This window comes from Mobula hypostoma, chromosome 11 (assembly GCF_963921235.1).
Source record: "Mobula hypostoma chromosome 11, sMobHyp1.1, whole genome shotgun sequence".
In the NCBI taxonomy this organism is placed as follows: domain Eukaryota; kingdom Metazoa; phylum Chordata; class Chondrichthyes; order Myliobatiformes; family Myliobatidae; genus Mobula; species Mobula hypostoma.
Window position 1 is genome coordinate 38,949,574 of NC_086107.1, and position 24,684 is coordinate 38,974,257.

General features: G+C 38.6%; 1 protein-coding gene across 3 annotated transcripts in view; it reads right to left on the reverse strand.

Annotated features, from left to right (window-relative positions):
• The window catches only part of znf143b (zinc finger protein 143b), a 65,706-nt gene that overhangs the window by 14,801 nt on the left and 26,221 nt on the right, over positions 1-24,684 (reverse strand). For all 3 annotated transcript variants that reach the window (XM_063061857.1, XM_063061858.1, XM_063061859.1), the window contains 6 exons: positions 22,451-22,531; positions 22,167-22,363; positions 21,752-21,826; positions 14,009-14,131; positions 11,998-12,073; positions 7,181-7,306 (listed from right to left, as the gene is read on the reverse strand). In XM_063061857.1, the coding sequence (XP_062917927.1) occupies positions 7,181-7,306; positions 11,998-12,073; positions 14,009-14,131; positions 21,752-21,826; positions 22,167-22,363; positions 22,451-22,531 (678 nt within the window). The remainder of the gene's footprint in view (positions 1-7,180; positions 7,307-11,997; positions 12,074-14,008; positions 14,132-21,751; positions 21,827-22,166; positions 22,364-22,450; positions 22,532-24,684) is intronic.

Genomic DNA, 24,684 nt, shown 5'->3' on the forward strand with positions numbered 1-24,684 from the left:
TAATCTGAAGTTACAGTACTAAAACAAAACAAAAGACTATTTATTATTTCAGGCTTAGTTATTTTGGGTATTTAGCTGGTTAGAAAAAAACAACTAAATGGATAGAAAATTGCTGCCATTCAGTTTCTTGTTTTTAAATTAGTTGCATGAAAATGTTCTGAATATTTGCCACTCTGTGAAAATAGAAGATATTCCCTGAAAAACTAAGGTTTTCCCATTAGAACAGAGAAGATTAAGGGATGATTTTATTATAGGAAGAGTACAAAAACTACTTCCAGGCATGAAGAGGTCTAGAATAAGAGAATCATAGTAGCTAAAAATTATATGTAAAAAATTTAAGAACAGGAGGAATTTGACACACATAGGGTTCTGAGATAACAGAAAACAAGAATTAGTGACTGAAATTGATTTAATTCGAACAAATAAAAATGCTGATTACTAAAGTAGAGGTTAATGAAGGGTCAGGGTTAAATGAAGCAGCAGCAAATTGGAGTCACTATGTGAGATGATACATTAACACTGACTAGATCAGCCAAGTAATTCATTGTTATGGAACATAATATTGATCATGGTACACCAAAACCTAATTGTTATTGTGCCTCATATGAATTCACTTTACTGGCTATTACACCAACTCAATCTCTTGTGTAGGACTGTGCAGTTTGGATCCCTTATCCGAAATCCTTGGGGCCAGTTGCATTTCAGAATTCAGAACTTTTCGGATTTCAGACCCCACCACCCTGATACCAAAAAACACATATGCTCAAGTCCCTTAGTTAACCCGTCTCAGTGCAGTGGACTTTAAGACCCAGTGGTGCACCAAACCTATGCACATCCTCCGGTATACGTTAAATCATCTCTAGGTTCCTTATAGTACCAAATACAATGTAAATGCTATGTAAATAATTGTTATACTGTATTGTTTAGGGAATAATGACAAGAAGAAATTTTATTTCCAACAAAGACATTCAATAAAACATAAAAATATACAGCTTCAAATGAACCGAATCAAACACGTGGTAAATGATTTATTGGAATAAATGTAGAACGTCACTGTTACTATAAAATTTCAGTAACTTGTCTTTCTGTTTATTTAAATCATATACAGTGGTAGTTCCGACACTATTTTCTTCAGTAAGACGCCGCACAGACACACCCGATCAAGCTTCTGCAATAACTCCACTTTCTATGTTATTGATAGAGACGATTCCTTCTCATTGTTACCCATAGGGTATCTGCAGCTCTCTTTGACATTTTCACAGTGAAATTAAACACCAAGTCAACAGTGAACACAAAATGTCAGTGAACAGCAAATGCACATGTAACCAGTACGAGCGCTGAGCCACAACTGACGTCTGGTGGCCTCTGCTAGTGCTGCCACGTCACACCCGAGTGACATTGGCTGTTGGCGAAAAAAACTTTGGTTTTCGGAGCATTTTGAATTTCAGAATTTCGGATAAAGGAATGTACACCTGTATATATTAAAACGACCTAACATTAGCAGATAAACTGATAAATATCCAGCTGCAACTGAAGCATACATACTAGCTTTTAAAATGTTTCTTTAGTCTTAACTTGGCTTAGCTGGTAGCATACATGCTTTATGTTAAGAACTATTAGTTCAAAGTATTCTTCAGGAATTAACAAGGTAACAATGACAGATGATCCTGTGCAGCCTTGGAAATTGATATATTGCTTGAAACACTAGTTTGATGTGCTTTTCACTGAGACTGGAAACAGATACAGTCGGCCCTCCGTATTCGCGGGTTCCGCATCCGTGGATTCAACCAACTGCAGACTGAAAATACTGTACAGGTTTCCCCTGCTATCAGAAAGTAGAGCGGAAATGGCTTAAGACGAAGAAGCAATTACCATTAGTTTATATGGGAAAAGTTTTTGAGCATTCCCAGACCCAAAAAATAACCTACCAAATCATACCAAATAACACATAAAACCTAAAATAACACTAACATATAGTAAAAACAGGAATGATATGATAAATACACAGTCTATATAAAGCAGAAATAATGTATGTACAGTACAGTGTAGTTTCACTTACCAGAATCCGGAAAACAGCGAGCACAGTGGAAGGTTCACGCATTTTTCAATCATACAGTTCTTTGTAAGCACTCAAAACATTCCGCAAACCTGCCCTAAATCTACCTGCCCTTTCAAAATTAAAGTCATATTTTTCTGCAATCCTTGCAGCACTGTCAATCGTAGCGAAAATCTCACGCAGTTCAAAGCTATGGCGTGCTCTATAATGGCTCGCTGCAAAACAAACGCTGAATGCTATTTTTGCTGAGGCAGCATCAGCATTCCCAGAAGAGCTACGATGGTTGCATCTGTACTGAACATGTACAGACTTTTTTTTCTTGTCATTATTCCCTAAACAATACAGTATAACAACTATTTACATAGCATTTACATTGTATTAGGTATTGTAAGTAATCTAGAGATGATTTAAAGTATACGGGAGAATGTGCGTAGGTTATATGCAAATACTACGCCATTTTATATAAGGGACCTGAGCATCCGCGAATTTTGGTATCCACGGGGGGTCCCAGAACCAATCCCCTGCGGATACGGAGGGCTGACTGTACATACATGGCTCCAATTGCAATAATTAGAACTGCAGGCAATCCCCTTGCATTAATCAAAACTCAAGTTAACAAAGTAGACTCAGAAGTTTGCTGTCTTTTGCTCACTGGTTGAACGCCCAAGTTGGTGTGGTCTTTCATTGATTATATTATGGTTATTATTCTATTATTGATTTATTGACTATGCCTGCACAAAAATACATAAATCTCAGGGCTGTACATGGTGACAATACATGTACTTTGATGATAAATTTACTTTGAACTCACATGATGAGATTTTTTTTTTGCAGCAGCAGCATTACAGTGCAATACATACAATTACCATCAAGTCTTCGGCACCCCCGCTATAAATATGTGCCTAAGACTTCTGCACACTGTATTTGAAAATGAAGGTACACTGACAATAACTAAGGTTATACTCTACTTTTACCTTGTTCCCTTGCAAAAATATATTCTTTATGATTTAATCTTTATTCCTGTCAATATCCTTTCTCTTGCATTTCATTTTGCTTACTTTATTCCATTTTTTCTTTTTTTTCCCTCAATCTTTTATATTAATTTCCTTTAAACTTTGAAACTGTTTAAACATTTTTGTTCTGAGTTTTCTTATTTGGCTTTGCTTTTGAATGTAATGTCAGTGTATTTAGTAATACTAAAGTAACAGATTTACTTTGTTGCTCTGTCCAAATATGTTTTATTTAATGCTGCCTTTTCACATTGTGCTCCATGAAGACAACCCACTCCAACAATAGACAATGACAACAGAATTGTTCAAAAACAAAAAGTCAATCATTTTGCTCATGGTGCCTGGAGTATTCTTGAAATTAGATGGGATAGCAGTAGCTCTACAATGTGTTTTCAGATAGAAAATTGACTACTTACTTAGTGATTCATGCTTGACACATGTGGTTTCACACCAAGTCTGCCTCATTATTACTGAAGTCCCCAACCAAGAGTTTTTAAACTATGTATTAAAATAAATATGCTACTCTGGCTAAAGCCAAACACTAATCAAAATTCAAGCAACATACATCAAAGTTACTGGTGAACGCAGCAGGCCAAGCAGCATCTATAGGAAGAGGCGCAGTCGACGTTTCAGGCCGAGACCCTTCGTCAGGACTAACTGAAGGAAGAGTGAGTAAGGGATTTGAAAGCTGGAGGGGGAGGGTGAGATGCAAAATGATAGGAGAAGACAGGAGGGGGAGGGATAGAGCCAAGAGCTGGACAGGTGATAGGCAAAAGGGAATACGAGAGGATCATGGGACAGGAGGTCCGGGAAGAAAGACAAGGGGGGGGTGACCCAGAGGATGGGCAAGAGGTATATTCAGAGGGACAGAGGGAGAAAAAGGAGAGTGAGAGAAAGAATGTGTATAAAAATGAGTAACAGATGGGGTACGAGGGGGAGGTGGGGCCTTAGTGGAAGTTAGAGAAGTCGATGTTCATGCCATCAGGTTGGAGGCTACCCAGACGGAATATAAGGTGTTGTTCCTCCAACCTGAGTGTGGCTTCATCTTTACAGTAGAGGAGGCCATGGATAGACATGTCAGAATGGGAATGGGACGTGAAATTAAAATGTGTGGCCACTGGGAGATCCTGCTTTCTCTGGCGGACAGAGCATAGATGTTCAGCAAAGCGGTCTCCCAGTCTGCGTCGGGTCTCACCAATATATAAAAGGCCACATCGGGAGCACCGGACGCAGTATATCACCCCAGTCGACTCACAGGTGAAGTGATGCCTCACCTGGAAGGACTGTTTGGGGCCCTGAATGGTGGTAAGGGAGGAAGTGTAAGGGCATGTGCAGCACTTGTTCCGCTTACACGGATAAGTGCCAGGAGGGAGATCAGTGGGGAGGGATGGGGGGGACGAATGGACAAGGGAGTTGTGTAGGGAGCGATCCCTGCGGAATGCAGGGGGGGGGGAGGGAAAGGTGTGCTTAGTGGTGGGATCCCGTTGGAGGTGGCGGAAGTTACGGAGAATAATATGTTGGACCCGGAGGCTGGTGGGGTGGTAGGTGAGGTCCAGGGGAACCCTATTCCTAGTGGGGTGGTGGGAGGATGGAGTGAGAGCAGATGTACGTGAAATGGGGGAGATGCGTTTAAGAGCAGAGTTGATAGTGGAGGAAAGGAAGCCCCTTTCTTTAAAAAATGAAGACATCTCCCTCGTCCTAGAATGAAAAGCCTCATCCTGAGAGCAGATGCGGCGGAGACGGAGGAATTGCGAGAAGGGGATGGCGTTTTTGCAAGAGACAGGGTGAGAAGAGGAATAGTCCAGATAGCTGTGAGAGTCAGTAGGCTTATAGTAGACATCAGTGGATAAGCTGTCTCCAGAGACAGAGACAGAAAGATCTAGAAAGGGGAGGGAGGTGTCGGAAATGGACCAAGTAAACTTGAGGGCAGGGTGAAAGTTGGAGGCAAAGTTAATAAAGTCAACGAGTTCTGCATGCGTGCAGGAAGCAGCGCCAATGCAGTCGTCGATGTAGCGAAGGAAAAGTGGGGGACAGATACCAGAATAGGCACGGAACATAGATTGTTCCACAAACCCAACAAAAGGGCAGGCATAGCTAGGACCCATACGGGTGCCCATAGCTACACCTTTAGTTTGGAGGAAATGGGAGGAGCAAAAGGAGAAATTATTAAGAGTAAGGACTAATTCCGCTAGACGGAGCAGAGTGGTGGTAGAGGGGAACTGATTAGGTCTGGAATCCAAAAAGAAGCGTAGAGCTTTGAGACCTTCCTGATGGGGGATGGAAGTATATAAGGACTGGACATCCATGGTGAAAATAAAGCGGTGGGGGCCAGGGAACTTAAAATCATCGAAAAGTTTAAGAGCGTGAGAAGTGTCACGAACATAGGTCGGAAGGGATTGAACAAGGGGTGATAAAACAGTGTCGAGGTATGCAGAAACGAGTTCGGTGGGGCAGGAGCAAGCTGTATGTTGATGTATGTTGCTTGAATTTCCAGCATCTGCAGAATTCCTGTTGTTTACTAATCAAAATTCTGTTCTTTTGTTGTTAAGAACTGGGTAAATGGAATTCTCTTATTACCTGATCGGTTTGATTGCATTAGAAATGATGAGTCTGCAAAGTAGTTGGTCTAGAAAAATGTTAGGCTCTCTTCAATGGTTAAAATCTTGCTGCTATCAATAACTGTTTCAACAAACTACATCAGAAAAAAAGTTTAAATTTGGCATTTCATAAAAAACCGCATAATGAATACTAAGAACAGGAAGAAGACAAAAGAGAATATTTCCAGACAAATAAAAATGATAAGAGTGGTAATATTAATATATACACATAGAGCAACAGTATAAAAGAACAGAAATGATCTGATAGGTGTACAGCACTTCCTCACTTGAGTTTACACTCATATGAAGGAGAATGCATGGATAGATATAGTTGCAAAATTAAATAGGGCAAATTGAGTTTACTTAAAGAAATATTTGATTAACATCAATCACATTATCATTAGATTCAGAACCACTGAATCAATTAAATTCAATAAACTGTTAACTTTTTCATAAAACAATTTAACTAATTTCAGTGATTTGAAAAGAATCTAGAACAGGTGGATTGAAATCAAAAATTGGTGGACATAACAGCAAATGGATTTAGGAGCTTTCAAAGAAGATAAGGATCTAGTACAGTACAGATGCGAGCTTTTGAACGGGCAGTTTGCTGCACTCTGCCCTTCTTATTTTATCGTCTACCAGCCTGTTACCATGCTGTATTTCTAATAAATAAAATAAATAAATTATTGAAAACTCAGGTACCCATTCCCCAACTTGCACCAAGTACATTGGCTCCTGATTAAGCAATGCAGCATTTTCACAGTGTTATCCTTGTTTCGAAATGCCACTATAACCTTGCTTTCATCATCTCTAATTTTTTTCCAACCAAAATAGCAGTACACTTCCAATTCTGTCCTCAATGAACACCTACAATTTTCATCACTGCATCCCTTCAGGATTCCAAAAGTTTGATATTCCTTCATTAACTGTTCTTTATCCCTTCTAGAATATTCCTACCTTGCTACATCTACCACATCTCCACATGATTCACTCCATAAAATATTGTTCAATAATGCAACCGCAAATCTCCTGGGTGTATTTTAACACACTATAAGTAAAAAGTAAGATCAAGCTTAGTAGTGTCACTGTGAATGACTGGTGGAAACTGGTATTATCAGATTTTCCATGAATTATGTGAACTACATAGCAGTTAACATTGATTTGTAATGTATGCACAGGTAATTGTAAAATATAGAGAAAATAGTCAAAATTATCTTATGCATTGTATAAAGTGTTATTGTTTATGGCAAGACTTCCCCTGACAGCAAGTGACTATATATATGTTTATATGCATGCATTTATTTATTTTTTAAGTACTGCTGTCATTACAGAGCACTTAACCAGTCCATAAGAAAAAGACAGGAGGCAACTAAGGAGGGTGCTAATCAAGCTACATCATTTTGTATCTTTCATTTAGAATGTAAAGAAAAGCTAACATGAAATGATGCTCTGGTAACTTCACAAACAATAAAAAATGCATTTTCATGACATTTAAAATTTATGTCTTGTTTTACCTGTGTGTGTTCGGATATGTTTTTGTAGGTCCCCTGAGGTTTTAAATGCTTTGTCACAGCTTTCTTCTGGGCATCTATATGGCTTTTCTCCTGTATGGGTTCTTGTATGGCTTTTTAATCCATAGCCTAAAATACAAACACATAATGGCATGAAAAAGTCTGTCTGCAAAATAGTTGTGAAGTGCCATAGTGTATGTAAGACAGTAGGTGAACATAAGCAAGCATCACAGAACTGATATCTGTTAAGCATGATTCAGTGATTTTTTCCAAATGCAACAGCTGTCAGATATGGGAGCATTTTATATTAGTAGTCTACCTTCATTTTTAATGCAATGTGAAGTTTTTTAAAAAATTCTTACAGATTATTAAATAAGTGGAAAATTGGAAATTCATTGTAAAACCTGAGAACATACAAACTACCTAAAAGGTAAAAGCTAATTACTACCGTAAAAAAATCATATGCAAATGTGGGAGGAGAGGAAGGAGCACTTAGTGTTAGAGTAACTGTACTAGAACAAATTTATATAATTTCATTTTGAAATGTCATCATTATGTGGGTGGAAAGCAACAACTTTTAAGAAGCAAAAACCACATAAAATGTTATTTTTATAAACATTACAATTATTTACTTCACTAAATGATAAATTCAGTAGCAAGCTGCAGCAACAAAATGGTTTCTCCCCCCACAATTTTGGACACACTAATTAGCCATAATCAGCTTTGAGCTATTTGATCTCACTTGTCTCAACTAGTAAGTCAAAGCAATTACCAAAGTTAGAGATTATTCGATCAACAGTAACTTAAGCCTAAAACACTGAGTTCTAAATTTGATAGTTAACCAGATGTTCTACTGACTAACTTTTTCCTCAGGAAAAACACTAACTCAGAGTGAAAGAAAATAGGCTGGGGTCCTTTGATATTCATTTAGTCCAATTACAATCATCCTCCAGATTCACATGTAAAGTTGGCTAAAAGAAGGGAATTTAATTGTGATCTTGAGGGAACAGAGAAAATAAAATGAGCGAAAGGAAGAGAAAGTGAAGGTACTGGTAAGCCTTTCAGTTCCTTTAACATGAGGTACAACATCAGTATCCTAAAATAGTTCGATTAGATAAATATATCTCAATCCACAGTACTAAGCTGTACTGTCTTAAATCTGTAGGACTGCAGCAGAGACAAGTGGTCTCAGCACCTATGGCTAAGAAGTGAAGAAGATCGCTGCTCTGTGGTGTGGATAAATACAGGTCAGGGTTTGCTTGATACTCCCACATTCAATTAGCCCACCAACTTTCACTCTCCTGGTCTGTACAGCAAACGTGCAGGTAAAGAGTCTTAAGGATGCTAATAGAGCCTACTTTTGTTACCTCAACATTATGTCGTGAAGCAATATTTAAGAATGTAGAGAAAATTTCATGTTATTTGTGAAATCAATTTTGAATGCATCTGCTAAGAGGGAGTTATTTTTGATCCATAATCCAGATTTGGTACCATACTATTACTAGTATAAAATCATGACACCAAGTGGAGGCAATGATGCAGAAACAAGGACTTCTGTTTTGAATATTAAGCTTTATCACTAAAAGAATGTAGATACACAAAAGCTAGAGGTTTATGAGTTTAAATCATACCGGAAATCAGACCAACACTATTTTAGTGAGAAGTGTCAACATTTATAAATATCACAAAATCATATATAATCAAATTGTTGTAGAAGTTGGAAATCTGAAATATTGACTTAACTGCTGAAAGGTCAGTGAGCTGAACCAGGAACTGTTTCTCTCCTCAAACTTCTGGCTTACTGAGTATTTTGCACTTTCCATTTTACATAAAATCAACAGTAGAAGACAGAACCATTGCTTATCAGATGTAACAATTTTGAAGTTCATTAGATGAAGATGGAAGAATCATAGAACTATATGACTATCACAGTGACAGGTCCTGATGAAGGATCTAAGCCCGAAATGTCGACAGTTCGCATTAGTCGTGTGCACTTGTGTGGCCATTAGACACCACACTGTGCTTAGAATGAAGAGTTTTTAAATAACATCACTTGGGTGCGTTTGTGTTCAAAAAGGAGTGAACTTTGTCACAGATAGTTGGTGAGAAATAAGCAGTAAGAAAATTCAGAATTGTTTTGCTCACTGAAGTTTCAAGTATTTATGCATGGGGTTGCCAAAAACGGCTGGGAGTGAAAACAAAACAATTTCACTATCAAAAATTTGAAGGTATCCACAATCATTTTGAATGTTACAATGAAAATGAAGATCTGGAGGAAGCAATGGATGAAAACATTGTATGCAGGCAGTCCCATTATCTGCATTAGGTATCTGCGCTGGTTTTGTTAATTTACAGTCAAAAGAACACGGTAGTGTTCATTGCATAAATTCCTCCATAGGTAACCGATACGAACTAATACACAGTTTTATAGCACTGTAGTAGTATTGATAATATTCTAATTTGCTATGTATTTCATTTAAATACATATTTGTGTCACGGACCCCGTGACGGGGATAAAGAACCAGCAGAGATGGAAAACACTTTGGAGTCTCATATTGCTATAAACTACTACTATTTATTAGTAACTACGCAATACAGTAATATAAATGTAAATAAATCAAACAGGTTAGCAATGATTATATATAAAAGTAAGTGTGGAATATATGTGTATGAAAAACCAAGCTTCTTTAAGTCTAGGGGTAAAAAGATACAGTCTTACGATGTTGAGTAAAGTTCAGTTCGTGGTATTTAGTTGAGTGGAGGGGGGCGAGGGGGGAGGGGGGAGAGAGTCGAGTCGAGTCCTCAGGTGAGCTGATGCCGTCGATCTTCTCGTCCTCCTCCAAAATCCTTCACAAGTCACCGACTGTGACTTTAACCAGGGGGACTGATCTTCTGTGGTGGAGCTATCACCCCAGCAAGGGTGGAAACATAGACAACTCCCCACCAGTCAACCCCTTCTTTACCGTTGGAATAGCAATGTGGATCAATCCATCTGATCGATCCTCCAAAACCTACTTTCTCTGCGGGTACAACAATGCTCATTCAGTGTCCAGATCATGTGTCCTGAGGTCTGTATCATCTGACCTATTTATTTCACCAGGCTGAGCATCACCTGTCATTCAAAGAGTCCCTCCTTCCTTTGTCTGTAAAGGAGTGCACAAGCAGGCAACAAGTCCTTGAAGAAATTTCAACAATGTGTTGAAAATCATAACATCGAGTGTCCATTAAAGAACACTGCCTTCGGTCACCATAGCAACTTTCGAGCTGCTTGGTGCTGTCTCCAACTCCAAACTCAGTAAAAATCCAAAGTTACTTCCAATGCCTTAAAGTGACAGTCCAACTGTTAATCTTCGTCTCTCTCTCTCCTTTCCAAACAAACCATCAATGATGAATGTCTCTCTCTGTCTCTCTTCAAACAGTTAATAGGGGCACTCCTGGATACCCTCACATTTGTTACTCAGCTAAACAGTAGTTTGTCTTTTTAAATACATTTTAAACTACTTCCATGATTCTTTGGCTAATTTTGGCAGCCGCTTATTTGGACCAAAATGTACTGGTCTCAATGTGTCCAATTAAGTGGAATCCACTGTATTTAATATTTTGCTATCTAAACTTTCCTTACTGATGTCAGCCCCAGTTCCCACCATAAATTTTAAGCTATTATGGTATACTTAAACAGATAAATGAAAACTTTCTCAAATTATCAAAATTAAATGTTATTCTTTTAGGAACATTAATTCATGTCATCTTATGAACTTTCAGAAGTAAAATAAAGAAAATTAATTGTGTGGCACAGTGGTACGGTTGTTTCACAGACCCAGGGATCCAGGTTCAATCTGGACTTCCAGTGCTGTTTGTGTGGAATTTGTACATTCACATATTCTCATATTCTCCTTCCCACAGAATCATCAGGAGGAAGCAAAAGGCATGAGATAAATTTCTTGAGATAAATTTCTTCTGACTAATTGAAAGCAGAACACTGTAATTTCACTCCACCTGTGAAGGCAATTCAACTAACTCTGGGAGATGCAACTTCCCTTCTAGATTTAGAGAAAACTGTTAATCTCAGAACTTTTGAAAACTCTCTACAAAAATCAACCAGTGAACCTAAATTCAGTATGGTTCCGTCAGCTTGTTGAATGATACATTACTTTTTGTAAAGGCATTTTTTTTAAACCAAATAACTGACTTTTACTCTTGCACAACCTTCTGCTCCTGATTCTGCCTAACCTCTAACTCAAATAGCAAATCCAATACGACTAAGACTAATTGTTTTTAATACGTCAATAAAAAAGAAATTCAACTCATTCAGTCCATCATGATATTTAAGGCCCATTAAATCTATATCTATCCATCTAACATTTTTCCAGGATCTTGCTCTCCATCATCTAAATGTAGCTGCATGAAGGTCATACAAAAAATTAACTATTATTGTTCTGTATTCAAATTCTTATTCTCAAAATAAGAGTATTACACCAAATACACTTTAAAAATTTTATCTTATCATGAGTCATTGACCTTTGATACCCTGCACTTTATGATGTTCTGGTTCTTCTCCCAGTGACCAAGTTTGATCTTACAACTGCTTATAATAGAGAGCCAACAAAAAGAGAGCATTAATATTGAAAGGGTCTCAGCCTGAAACATCGATTGTTTACACTTTTCCATAGATACTGCCTGGCCTGCTGAGTTCCTCCAGCATTTTGTGTGTGCTGCATTAATACTATCATGTTAATTTAAATCTCTTCCATGTTATAAATTTTCTCACACTTGATACATAAATTTTACTTTCACGTTATGAAGAACAGAAATAGATATACCTGTAGCAAAAGCTTTTCCACAACCTGGGTGCTCGCATCTATATGGTCGATCACCAGTATGTGCCCTTTCGTGTACCTGTGACAATATAATAAAAGCTGAAGTGCATTAAGAAATCTATGTTCTGCTGATAAATTAAAAGTTTTAATTCTGCTGCAGGTGGATATTAGTTGTATAAGTTACACAACAGAAATTTATAAGACACTGTCTATACCACAGTAGTACAGCAGTTCCACACTCTCTGTGTATTAGATGCAAGTACGGAGGCAACACTGTAATACTGAGTGATGTTAAATAGCACACAATGCAGGTTGTGACATAATTTCTGCAAAAATTGTTCTACAGAAACATGCAGTCTTTAGTTTGCAGATTGATGCCTTCTTCTAAATGAACCCATCCCCTGCAGTCCAATAACAAGTGCTTGTAAAAGAGGAATCAATGTGCATTTAAAAGCCTTTAATTATGCACAGTGTGACACTATAGTTCAGATGGCCTCTTGTGCAGTTCAATTTCTCTGTTGAGTGGCCTTGCACAAACAGGCATAGAATCATTGCAGAGTGCTGCTTTAATGCACATTTACGGCTGCAGCATAACTGCTTGCTCAAAGTTATTGAATGTTCATTTGAAGTGGCTAGTGTAAAGAGTAAGAGAAAACAAAGTACACCTCTGATTTTTTTTGTCATCCTGAAGGCACAGGCCTACCCTTTGAAGCAAAGGCAAGCAACCGATAATTCCAGAAAGTAATTTTTTCAACTTTTGGAATTTTAATCTTTTATTTTTAATTAGAAAGAATGCTAGACAGTCTTCTCATAGCCAGCCAGTCAGTGTATTGACCCATGCAGCTTTCCTTAAACAATGCTAGCAGTTATTCATCTTGTACTTCTATCTCATTTTTCTATCCCTTGTTTTGATGTGCATGTGACAAGTACATAAATCTGAATCTTGTTCGGTCTTGATCAAATCAAATGTGGAAAGAGTAACAACTTTAATCTTGTCATATGAGACTAAATTTAGATAATGTTAACTACAATTAGTACTCCAGGTGTCATTAGCGTCACTGATTATGAATTTGTGAAGTGGACAGCGAAGAAGGCTATCAAGGATTGCAGCGTGATCTTGACCGGCTGATAAAATGGGCTGAAAAATGGCAGATGGAATTGAATGCAGGTAAGTGTGAGGTGTTGCACTTCAGGGGGCTAAGACTTACAAAGTGAATGGTAGAGCTCCTAGGTGTGACATAGAACAAAGGAACTTGGGAATACAAATCCGTAATTCCTTGAAAGTGGCATCACAGGAAAATAGAGCTGTAAAGAGAAATTTTAGAACATTGGCCTTCATAAATCAGGGCAGTGAGTTGGGGCATAATGCTAAAGTTGTAAAAGACATTTGTGGGGCCAAATTTAGAGGGTGGTTCTGGTCACCTTCTACAGGAACGATATCAATAAACTTGAAAGAGTACAGAGAAAATTTACAATGATATTGCAGGGTCTTGAGCACCTGAGTTATAGGGAAAGGCTGAACAGATTACGATTTTATTCCCTGGAGGGCAGGAGAATGAGGGGAGGTCTAACAGAGATATACCAAATTATGAGAGATTATAGATAGGGTGAATTCACGGAGGCTTTTTCACCTCAGGTAGGGTGAGACTAGGTCATGGGTCATAGGTTTAGGGTAAAGGTCAAATATTCAAGGGGAATCTGAGGGGGAGGAGGAAGGAAGGAGGGAAGGTAGGGGATTGTGATTGGGGTTCAATTCCTGCCACTGTATGTAAGATTTTACATTCTCCATATGACCACCTGGGTTTCCTCTAGCTGCTCTGGTTTCACCCCACACTCCAAAAATGTACGTTAATAAGGGTCAGAGAGTTGTGGGCATGCCAGGTTGGCAACAGTTGCAGGCTGCCCTCAGCACAATCTGCAGACCATGTTGGTCATTGACGCAAATAATACATTTCACGAGCTTTTTACTTAGAAAGTAAGAATCAATGTCAGCTGAAGCACATTTGAATTCTACCTTAAGATGGTGAGCAGTAGTATAGAGTCTTCCACAGCCCTCATATTCACAGCGAAACGCCTTTTCTCCTAGTTGTTGAGCCTTGGCACTCACCCGTCCAGTCACATGACCCTGAAGAACAATCTTAGGAGAAAGAACAGTAGCAAGTTGTATTGAACTTTCTACTATAGTACAGTACTGTTAATAATTTATCATTTCTGCCTTTGAAATTGCACAAACCTTGGACAAGTCTTGGGCACATATGTATAACTAGAGTACCCAAGATTTTTGCACAGAATTGTATTTGTCAACGTGGAGCAGAAGGTGAATTTGTAAATCTGGGAGAGCAAAGGATGTTGGGAATGGCAAGGGTGGAGCGCCGCACGAGTGTGGGACAGGTGACAGAGAAGGAGGGCCAGAGGCAGGGGGTGCCAAGGTGCAGACACACTCAGCCCTGAGATACCAGACAAGGTCATTTCATTCTAAACAATTAGTTTATTGATCTTTACAGAAAGTCCCTCTGGTGCTTCCTGCTCCCTCCCATTTCCCTTTCCCTTTCCCTTTTCCCAACCCTGATTCCCTGCCACCGCCCACCCCCCCATTCTAAGCTCATATCAGAATCAGGTTCATCGCCCCTCACAGTTGTCATCAAATTTGAATTTCTCTTTTTGGGGCAGCAGTACAGTGCAATACATATAATTTATACTGTTCTGCACCCTAGCTATATATATACTTTGTTAAACTGATATGATGGGGCTTTGGTAATGCTGGATCAAATGTATTAGAGAATACTGTATGTTATTCCTATTAATACTCCAAAACAAATTTTTAACCATGTTATATAATACAATAATAAATGCTTTGGTGAACCTGCTAAGTTTAAAGGGGGTCTAGGCACTAGAGCTCCAGTGAGTTAGAATAGAATGAGGGAACTGGGACCCCTATGATTTGTTAAGGAGCATGAGAAATGAAGCTCCAGAGAGTCAGAAGGGAGCATGGCAAACATCAGATACTGAGCCAGATTTCAAGCAGACTGATCAGCTACAGTACAATGTTGCTAGACTAGAGTGATATTTCCTGATCTCATAACATCAGCTCTGAATGAATGATAATGCCCATCTTTTAAAATGGCATGGGGGAGGGGTGGAGCAACTAATTATTGCACTGAGAATATCTCAACATGTTACTTATCTGAAAGAGGAGTAATTGGTAAAATTAAATTTCAGGGAATGTTCTGAGTGGTCTATGTTCCTTTCCTAATTGGAGGAAAATAGCCAATAGTAAGAAACCCTTCTATGGAAAGCTTGACTATAAATAAACTATAGAAGTTGTTTTAAAAAGTGTTTACATTGGTTAGTACAGTGCAAATAAACAACCTAGAAAGTAAATCGGCAAAAGTTGATGACTGTTTTTCCATCCAGTGGCATCAGTAATTGCAGAAAACTGTTGCTACGTCAGCATAAAATCTACATTCAAGAAGCCGGCAACCTTAGTACGCCACCAAGATTTATATAAAGTATGACATAAAGTAACCCAGTTACTTCAGGAAGTGAACTAGTATCAATATTAATTACATATCTCTACAATCTCTACATTGTCTACATAAACAAATATTTTAACCAGTTTACTTTTGCTTTTCTTCCTTCCTTTGCTCTGACAACTTTTAAGACAACTCATGCATTGTAATAAAAATAACAGCCAGCCTTATTTCCCTCTTAGTAAATCTGTAATCATTTCGCCTGTTAATGACATTTAATTAAACAGATTACTGTGCTACATGGGCAGGAAGTCTTTTACATAAATGTAATTCCTGTAACAAATCATGTATTCTTTCTCTGTGATATACTTCTACTTGAACCAGGTTAATCAAGGGTTGAGACAGGAGAAACGATAAAATGCAGATGTTGGAAACTGGAGCAGAAAATAAACTGCAGGAAAAACTCAGTAAGTCAACAGCATCTGTAGTGGCAAAAGGGATGTTTCAATATATTGGGTCGTGACACAGGGTTTCAAAACTGAATGGCGACACCTCCTTTTTTGCCTCCATATGGGCTGCTTGCTATAGTTCTTACAGCAGCTTATTTTTTGCTCAAAGGTTTAGGCAGTATTCATTCCCTAGTAGAATTATTAGTACAAAGTATCAAGGAGTACCTTCATGTCTCTAACGTCCATATTTTTCCCTTTGAAATATAAGATAGTGAACATCTACTTGGAGGAACATTGCTCCAACATCTCTTGAGCAGTTCCAGGATTTCCCCTTCTTTCTTTTTATTTCTAATGTTGACAAAGCCCAAAGGCAGCCCATCAACTCCTGGTGTTTCATGACTTTTGTGTCCAGATTGCCCTTCTTATTCTTCCTTCCTCCTCTGAAATGCTGCTGCCCAACTTTTCACAAAAACCTTTACAGTTCATAGTAAGTAGTATATTTCTACTAGATAAACAGGGAAAAAAAACAGTTGGTCTGTCTAGTTTGGTTATTCATCATGTAATGATTAAGATACTTGATCTTCAACACTGTCTACACACTGGCCATATAATCTCCTGGGAGAACACAAACATATCAAACTTTCATTTTAAGGAAATAATGAGCTAGTATAGGAAAGTTAGATTATGAAGACACATAGTCCCCTTTTATTGTCATTTAGTAATGCATGCATTAAGAAATGATACATTATTTCCTCCGGTGTGATATCACAAAACACAGGACAAACCAAGACTGAAAAAAACTGACAAAACCAGATAATTATACATTTATTTACAAACAGTGTAACAATACCATAACTTGATGAAGGAAGTCCGTGAGCACAGTAAAGTTCAAAATTTCTCAAATGTCAGAAAGTGGCACCAAGGTACAATATTAGCCATATTCTTAGTGATTGGTGGAGCCGGCATACTTCTAATTCTGTTTCTTACAATCACCATTAGAAGTGGGGTGATTTCACACTTCACTGTTGCATATTCAATCTGCCATGACCTCACACTTCCACTTAATTTATCTATAAGCCCCAAAAGTTTTTTTTGCATCTTTCTCTCAATTTTCACTGCCACCCAGCTTTGCACCTTCAGCAAACATGGATATACTAAACCTGATCCTGTCATTGATAAAATTCTGAACAGTTGGAGTCCCAGCAATAAATTCTTCAATGCTCTCCGTAAGTCACAGCAGCTCATCTTCAAAATGACACATTTACTTCAACTATTTTCTCTGTTTATTAATTATACACCCATGTCAGTATATTACTCCAATTTGCATGTGCTCTGAATTAATAACCTCCAATGTAACATCTAAACAAACACCTCCTGGAAGACAAAATACATCACATCTACACGTGTACACCTGCCCCCCCCCCACCCATCCTGTCCCTCATCTATTCTGGTAGTTACAATCACAAATTCTAACAGATCTGTCTAATAGATTTTACTTCCAACAATTCATGATGACTCTGATTAATCCAATTATTATTTCTATTTTTCATGGATGAGAGGTTGCCGCTAATCTCAGATCTGTGGGGATTTGCATATTATTTCCATGACCACATATACTTTCTTACCCATAACAATAGGTTGGTTACGTAATTGTGGTGTAGTTTAATGACAATAAGAATTTAAAGGGAATTGCTGGGCATGTGTGAAGGAGAATATAATGTAGAAGTATGGGATAAAGGAGGGTGCTTTAGATTAATGGGATTGCACTCCTGAGAACCAGCATGGATATTATGGATCAAACAGCCATGTTTTATGTGGCTCTAAGTACAAGCGCCCTGCTATTTAGGAATAGAATGTGTAGGAATGTTTAGGAATGTGTAACGAACCTGAGGCGATTAGGGAGCTGGAGGTAAAGGAACCTCTTGGAAGTAGTGATCATAATATGATTGAGTTCAGTTTCAAATTTGAAAAGGAGAAGCTGGTATCAGGTGTATCGATGTTTCAGTGGAACAGGGGAAATTACAGTGGTATGAGAGAGGAACTGGCCCAAGTCAATTGGAAAAGTAAACTAAATGGAGGGACGGCAGAGCAGAATTGGATGAAATTCCTACAAGAAATAAGGAAAATGCAGGAAAAATATATTCCAAGAAAAAAGAAAATCATGAATGGAAAAATGGCACAAATGTGGCTAACGAGAGAGGTTAAGGCAAAAATAAAAGCAAAAGAAACGGCGTACAAGGAAGCAAAAATTAGTGGGAAAAATGAGGACTGGAAGACCTTTAAAAACTTACAGAAAGAAACTAAGGAAGTCATTAGGAAAGAAAAGATGAATTATGAAAGGAAGTTGGCGATTAACATAAAAAAGGATACTAAGAGTTTTTTTAAAATATATGAAGAGTAAAAGAGTGACAAGGGTAGATATGGGACCGAATGAAAATGATGCTGGAGTAATTATAATGGATAACAAAGAGATGGCGGAGGAACTGAATGAGTATTTTGCATCAGTCTTCACATGAAGACATGAGCAATATACCTGATAGCCAGAGGTATCAGGGAATAGAATTAGGTACAGTCGAGATAACTACAGAGAAAGTGCTTGGGAAGCTAAGTGGACTAAGAATAGATAAGTCTCCTGGCCTGGATGAGGTGCACCCAAGGGTTCTGAAGGAGGTGGCTTTGGAGATTGTGGAGGCATTGGAAATGATCTTCCAGGAATCAATAGACTCTGGCATAGTTCCAGAGGACTGGAAGGTCGCAAATGTAGTTCCACTATTTAAGAAAGGAAGGAGGCGGCAAAAAGAAAATTACAGACCTATTAGTCTGACATCGGTGGTTGGAAAGATATTGGAGTCAATCCTCAAGGACGAGGTTATGAAATACGTCGAGGTGCACGACAAGATAGGCTGAAGCCAGCATGGTTTCATGAAGGGAAGATCCTGCCTTACCAATTTATTGGGATTTTTTGAGGTAATCTCGAATAAGATTGACAAGGGAGAGGCTGTGGATGTTGTGTATTTGGATTTTCAAAAGGCCTTCGATAAGGTGCCGCATATGAGACTGCTTAATAAGATGAGAGCCCATGGAATTATAGGAAAGATATTGAAATGGGTGGAGCATTGGCTGATAGGCAGAAAGCAAAGGGTGGGAATAAAGGGATCCTATTCTGATTGGTTGCCGGTTACTAGTGGTGTTCCGCAGGGGTCGGTGTTGGGGCCGCTTCTTTTTACGATGTATATCGATGATTTGGATTATGGATTAAATGGTTTTGTGGCCAAGTTTGCGGATGACACCAAGATAGGTGGAGGAGCAGGAAATGTTGAAGAAACGGAAAGGTTGCAGAGAGACTTAGTCAGTTTAGGAGAGTGGGCAAAGAAATGGCAGATGAGATACAATGTTGACAAATGTACGGTTGTACATTTCGGAAGAAGAAATAATCGGGCAGATTATTATTTAGATGGGGAGGAAATTCAAAAATCGGAAGTGCAAAGGGACTTGGGGGTCCTCGTGCAGGATACCCTAAAGGTTAACCACCAAGTTGGATTGGTGGTAAGGAAAGCAAATGCTATGTTGGCATTCATTTCAAGAGGAATAGTGTATAAGGGTAAGGAGGTGTTGATGAGGCTCTATGGGGCATTAGTAAGACCTCATTTGGAATACTGTGTGCAGTTTTGGGCCCCCTTTCTTAGAAAGGATATACTGATGTTGGAGAGAGTTCAGAGAAGATTTACGAGGATGATTCCTGGAATGCAGGGGCTAACATATGAGGAGCGTCTGTCGGCTCTTGGATTGTATTCATTAGAGTATAGAAGAATGAGAGGGGATCTCATAGAAACATTTCAAATGTTGAAAGGGTTGGACAGAGTAGATGTGGAAAGGTTGTTTCCCTTGGTGGATGAGTCCAGGACAAGAGGCCATAGTCTTAGAATTAGAGGGTACCCAGTTAAAACAAAGATGAGGAGAAATTTTTTTAGCCAGAGGGTCGTGGATTAGTGGAATTCGTTGCCACATATGGCTGTGGACGCCCGATCATTGAGGGTATTTAAGGAAGAGATTGACAGGTATCTAATTAGTCAGGGTAACAAGGGATATGGGGTAAAAGCCGGAAATTGGAACTAGATGGGTGAATAGTTTAGCTCATGGGGGAGCTGCGGAGCAGACTCCATGGGCCGAATGGCCTTCTTCTGCTCCTTTGTCTTGTGATCTTGTGAGAATAATAGAATTTATCAGCTGCTCGCAGAAATACTGGTATGCAAATCATCTCGACCACATCAAAGCCAATCCCACAGAAATCTGTTTCACTGTTCCAATACTTTTCCACTTCTTCACTTAATAATTCCATCATCTTGAAAATTTCAATGAGACTTCTTTCAAGCAATTTTCCCAAAGAGAACTTCCTGATGGAATAGATTAGGATCTTCAGAGAAATGGTTAATCTTGTCACCTTCTTCCTTTCTTTTGCCATGTAGAGGTACCAAACCACACAGCATTCCAAATGACCACATCTGAATTCTTATATTAAAGGGGCCGCAAATGTCATTCTTTGCATAGTTCTTTATTATTATAACTTTCAATGCCAATACCCAATTATTTTTCACTGTAGATAGCTCAGCCAGAGACATGCAAGGCATTTTATTCAATTCCTTTTGCCTTTCAACATATTTTAAAATTAGATACCACATGATTAAATCAAATCTTCACAGGCAACACACTACAACCTTCCCTAGTATTACTCACCCTCAAAGTTATTTCTAATCTTCCACATTTAAGCCTTAAAGAAAAAGGCTCCTATGTTTTGTCCCTTTCTATTTTTCTTTACAAACCAACTTTAGGTCATTTCTTTGCTAAGTTTCACTACAAAATACGGTATGTCTTTGTGTACATACATATTTAAAAAGACGCAAACATTTTAAATAAAGCTGTTAATAAACAACCTGAGCGCCATGGTAGTTTACCGGTTAGCGTGATACTATTACAGCTCTGGGCATTGGAGTTCGGAGTTCAATCCTGTTGTCCTCTGTAAGGAGTTTATACGTCCTCTTCACAGAGTGCATGGATTTTCTCCAGGTGCCCCAGTTTTCTCCCACAGCCCAAAAATGCATCAGTTAGTAAGTTGATTGGTCATTGCAAGTTGCGCCGTGACTAAGTTAGGGTTAAATCAGGGATTGTTGGGCAGTACAGCCTGAAGGGTTGAAGGGCCTATTCCTCGCTGTATCTCTAAATAAATAAACTCTTCTATTCTCTCCTTCTACTTGGCCTAGCCACAAGCATATTTAATTTTCAAATTTCTTTCTCAAAACTTGCTTCAGAAGAAAAAAACTCACAAGTAGTCAAAAAATGACCGAGTATTAACCCCAGTTCACATAAAAGTTCCCCTTCTGCATGTAGACAGCTATGAGTTGACCAGTTCAAAACTGAAGTCAAATACTTTATCACCACCAAAGGAGTTTAATTGCAAAGTTCAAAACAATTCAAAGGTTTGATGTGCATTATATTCACCAATACTGATCAATTTACAACTCTTCTGAACACCATTCCAATCAGAATTATACACCTAGTCCGCAGAAGACTGATAAAATTCTAGATTCTCTATTCCACACATCCTTTACATTGGAATGGCCACTAAAACTCTATTGTTATTCATTTCTGAAGAATGTTTACTCAGCTCTCACCAAGTGTTTATTTTTTACTTAAAAAATACTTGCCTATTGGCTTAGAAAGCCTAGAATAAATTAAACCTATTCTGCAGTTCTTGAGTATAACACACAGGATCACTGCACTGTAAGATATGGTATCACTGTTAATGCACTAGTTCTTACTGAAAAGCAATGATCTCTTTACCTGCATTTTCTTTTCATGATCATTTTCATTCACCAGTCCTGTACTGCTGACACTATCATTCCCTTCAGCAGTTACCTGCAGAAAAACAAAATTGTATGCTATCAGACAAAATGGTCAATTTTCAAAATGGTGATATAATTTGTGATTAATGATTTTACTTTTCATAACTGCTGGGATTGACCCAACTAACTAATATTTCACTCTTTCAGTCCTCACCCAAATTAAATTTGTCCCTTAAACGCAGATGTTCCAATGGTGTTTATTGGATAATTATTAAAGATTATATCTACGCAGCAAGTGAATTTTTGAACATTATACTAAACACCTAAATTAAAAACAAAAATAAAAATAATTCAAAAAGTCAAGTTGAGGCATCAGGTAATTTTACAGAATTAAGATTTAAACAGACAATTACTTTTGAAGCATAATGCTCAAGCGCACTGATGGTCTCAGGATCTACTGTGGCTTCTCCTGTGTGTAGTCCTGCCAAGGTACTATCTGCTTGAACAGTGAGGATGGTGTCAGATTGCGGAACTTGTATTGTATGGTGGATATAGGCAGTGGTTCCATCTTCCAGTTGGACTGCTTGCACTGCACTTGGATCATAGCCATCTTAATCATGGAGAAAACAAAGTAAATAATGAATTGTTATAGTTTTCTCTAATAATCACTTTATAAAATAAATCTTTAAGAAGTTACCTTTTGGTGAATGATGAATAAATGCAGTTGATCCATCCTCTAGTTGAACTGCTTGTCCATCCTCAAAACGTAAACAATCTCCTGTAATAGGACAAATTCAGTATAAGGAATTTTTGATTAATTCCTCTGGATTACAGAAAAATGATTGAGTTAGAGATTTGCAAAAATGTCAGCTTGTGCCTCTGCTTCAAACTACTATCTAATAATATCTAGGTTTAAGTATAACATCTTCCAAGAGGACCACAGCCATGTTGTGGTTTAGAGCCTTGTGTGCCTCAATGATTTGGAGAGCTATGCTGGCTGGAGTCACAGCCCTATGCTCTTGGTAGAGTTACCTATGCCAATCAGATCAATGGGTAGAGGCCATATCAATGGGTTAGTCAACTGGTTCTCCAGGTACAGGAGTTCAGCTCAAGGCTAATAACTCTGACTGGTAAAGCAAAACTATTACAGACACTGCAATGAAGAATGCTTCTGCATCTGTGTGCGACAGTATTCTTAAGGCTCCGCTTACATGGCTGACAGTAGTGAAAACCAAGAGGAAGCTACTGGCATGATGAAGGAAGCCCTGAAAACCATAAAGACCAGACCAAAATTGGTTTCTGGAATGTATTAACTATGTGCAGTGCTGGCACGCTAGCACAAATAACTGCTGAAATGTGTCCTTACAGCCCACATATTTGTGGAGGCATTAGTAATAATCTTTCACTTATCACTGGACTCTGGCATAGTGTCAAAGGACTGGAAAACTGCAAATGTCACTCCACTCTAAGAAAGGAGGAAGGCAGCAGAAAAGAAATTATAGGCTAGTTAACCTGAGCTCAGTGATTGGGAAGATGTTGGAGTCAATTGTTAAGGATGAGGTTGTGGAGTACTTGGCGACCTAGGACAAGATAGGACAAAGTTAGCATGATTTCCTTAAGGAAAAGTCTTGCCTGATCAACCTGTTGGAATTATTTGAGGAGATTACAAGTAGGATAGATAAAGGGGAATCAGTGGAAGCATATTTGGACTTTCAGAAGGCCTTTGACAAGGTGCGACACATGAGGATGCTTACCAAGTTGAGAGCCCATGGCATTACAGGAAAGTTACTGGCACAGTTAGAGCACTGGCTAGGAAGCAGTGTGTGGGAATAAAAAGATCTTTTTCTGGTTGGTTGTCAGTGACTAATGGTGTTCTGCAGAGGTTGGCGTTGGGACTGCTTTTCATTTTGTATATCAACGACAATAGATGGCTTTGCTGCCAAGTTTGCAGATGATAGGAAGATTGGTGGAGAGGCAGGTAGTGTTGAGGAAACAGGTAGAATGCAGAAGAACTTAGACATATTAAGAGAATGGGCAAGAGAGTGACAAATGAAATACAATGTTGGAAAATACACTTTGGTAGTAAAAATAAATATGCGGACTATTTTCTAAATAGGGAAACAATCCAAAAGTCTGAGATGCAAAGGGACTTGGGAGTCCTTGTGCAGAACACCCTAAAGGTTAGCTTGCAGGTAGAGTCGGTGATGAAGAAGGCAAACACAATGTTAGCATTATTTCAAGAGGTCTAGAATACAGGAGCAGGGATATGATGCTGAGGGTTTATAAGGCACTGGTGAGGCCTCAGCTGGAGTATTGCAAACATTTTTGGGCTCCTCATTTGAGGAAAGATGTGCTGGCATTAGAGAGTGTTCAGAGGAGGCTCACAAGGATGATTTTGGGAATGAAAGGGTTATCAAACAAGGAACATTTGATAGCTCTGTCTAGGTACCATATCCGATGCGGACTTTGGTGACCACTGTTTTCCATATAGATCTATCCTTTTTTTGGATGACTTCCATTTCGTTGATGTGTAGCCACCTGGCTATGCTTTTGATGTACATAAGCCGAGGTCTTCCTCTAGGTTTGCTCCCCTCAATCTTTCCAGAGAGTATGAGTTTATCTAGTTCATCTTTCTGCATGATGTGTCCTAGGAATCTGAGTTGTCTTTCTCTTATTGTTGGTATGAGTGATCAAACTGCTTGGGCTCTTCTGAGAACTTCTTCATTTGATGTATGTGTGGTCCATGATATTTTTAACATTCTCCTGTAGAACCATAATTCAGCTGCTTCTAGTCTCTTTTCCATTGCTGGAGAAATGGTCCAGCATTCTCTTCCATAAGTCAGGATATAATAAATGTAGCACTGCAGTATTCTGTTTTTAGTGTATGTGCTCATCTTTCTGTCTGTTAATATGGTCTTCATTTTTTGGAAA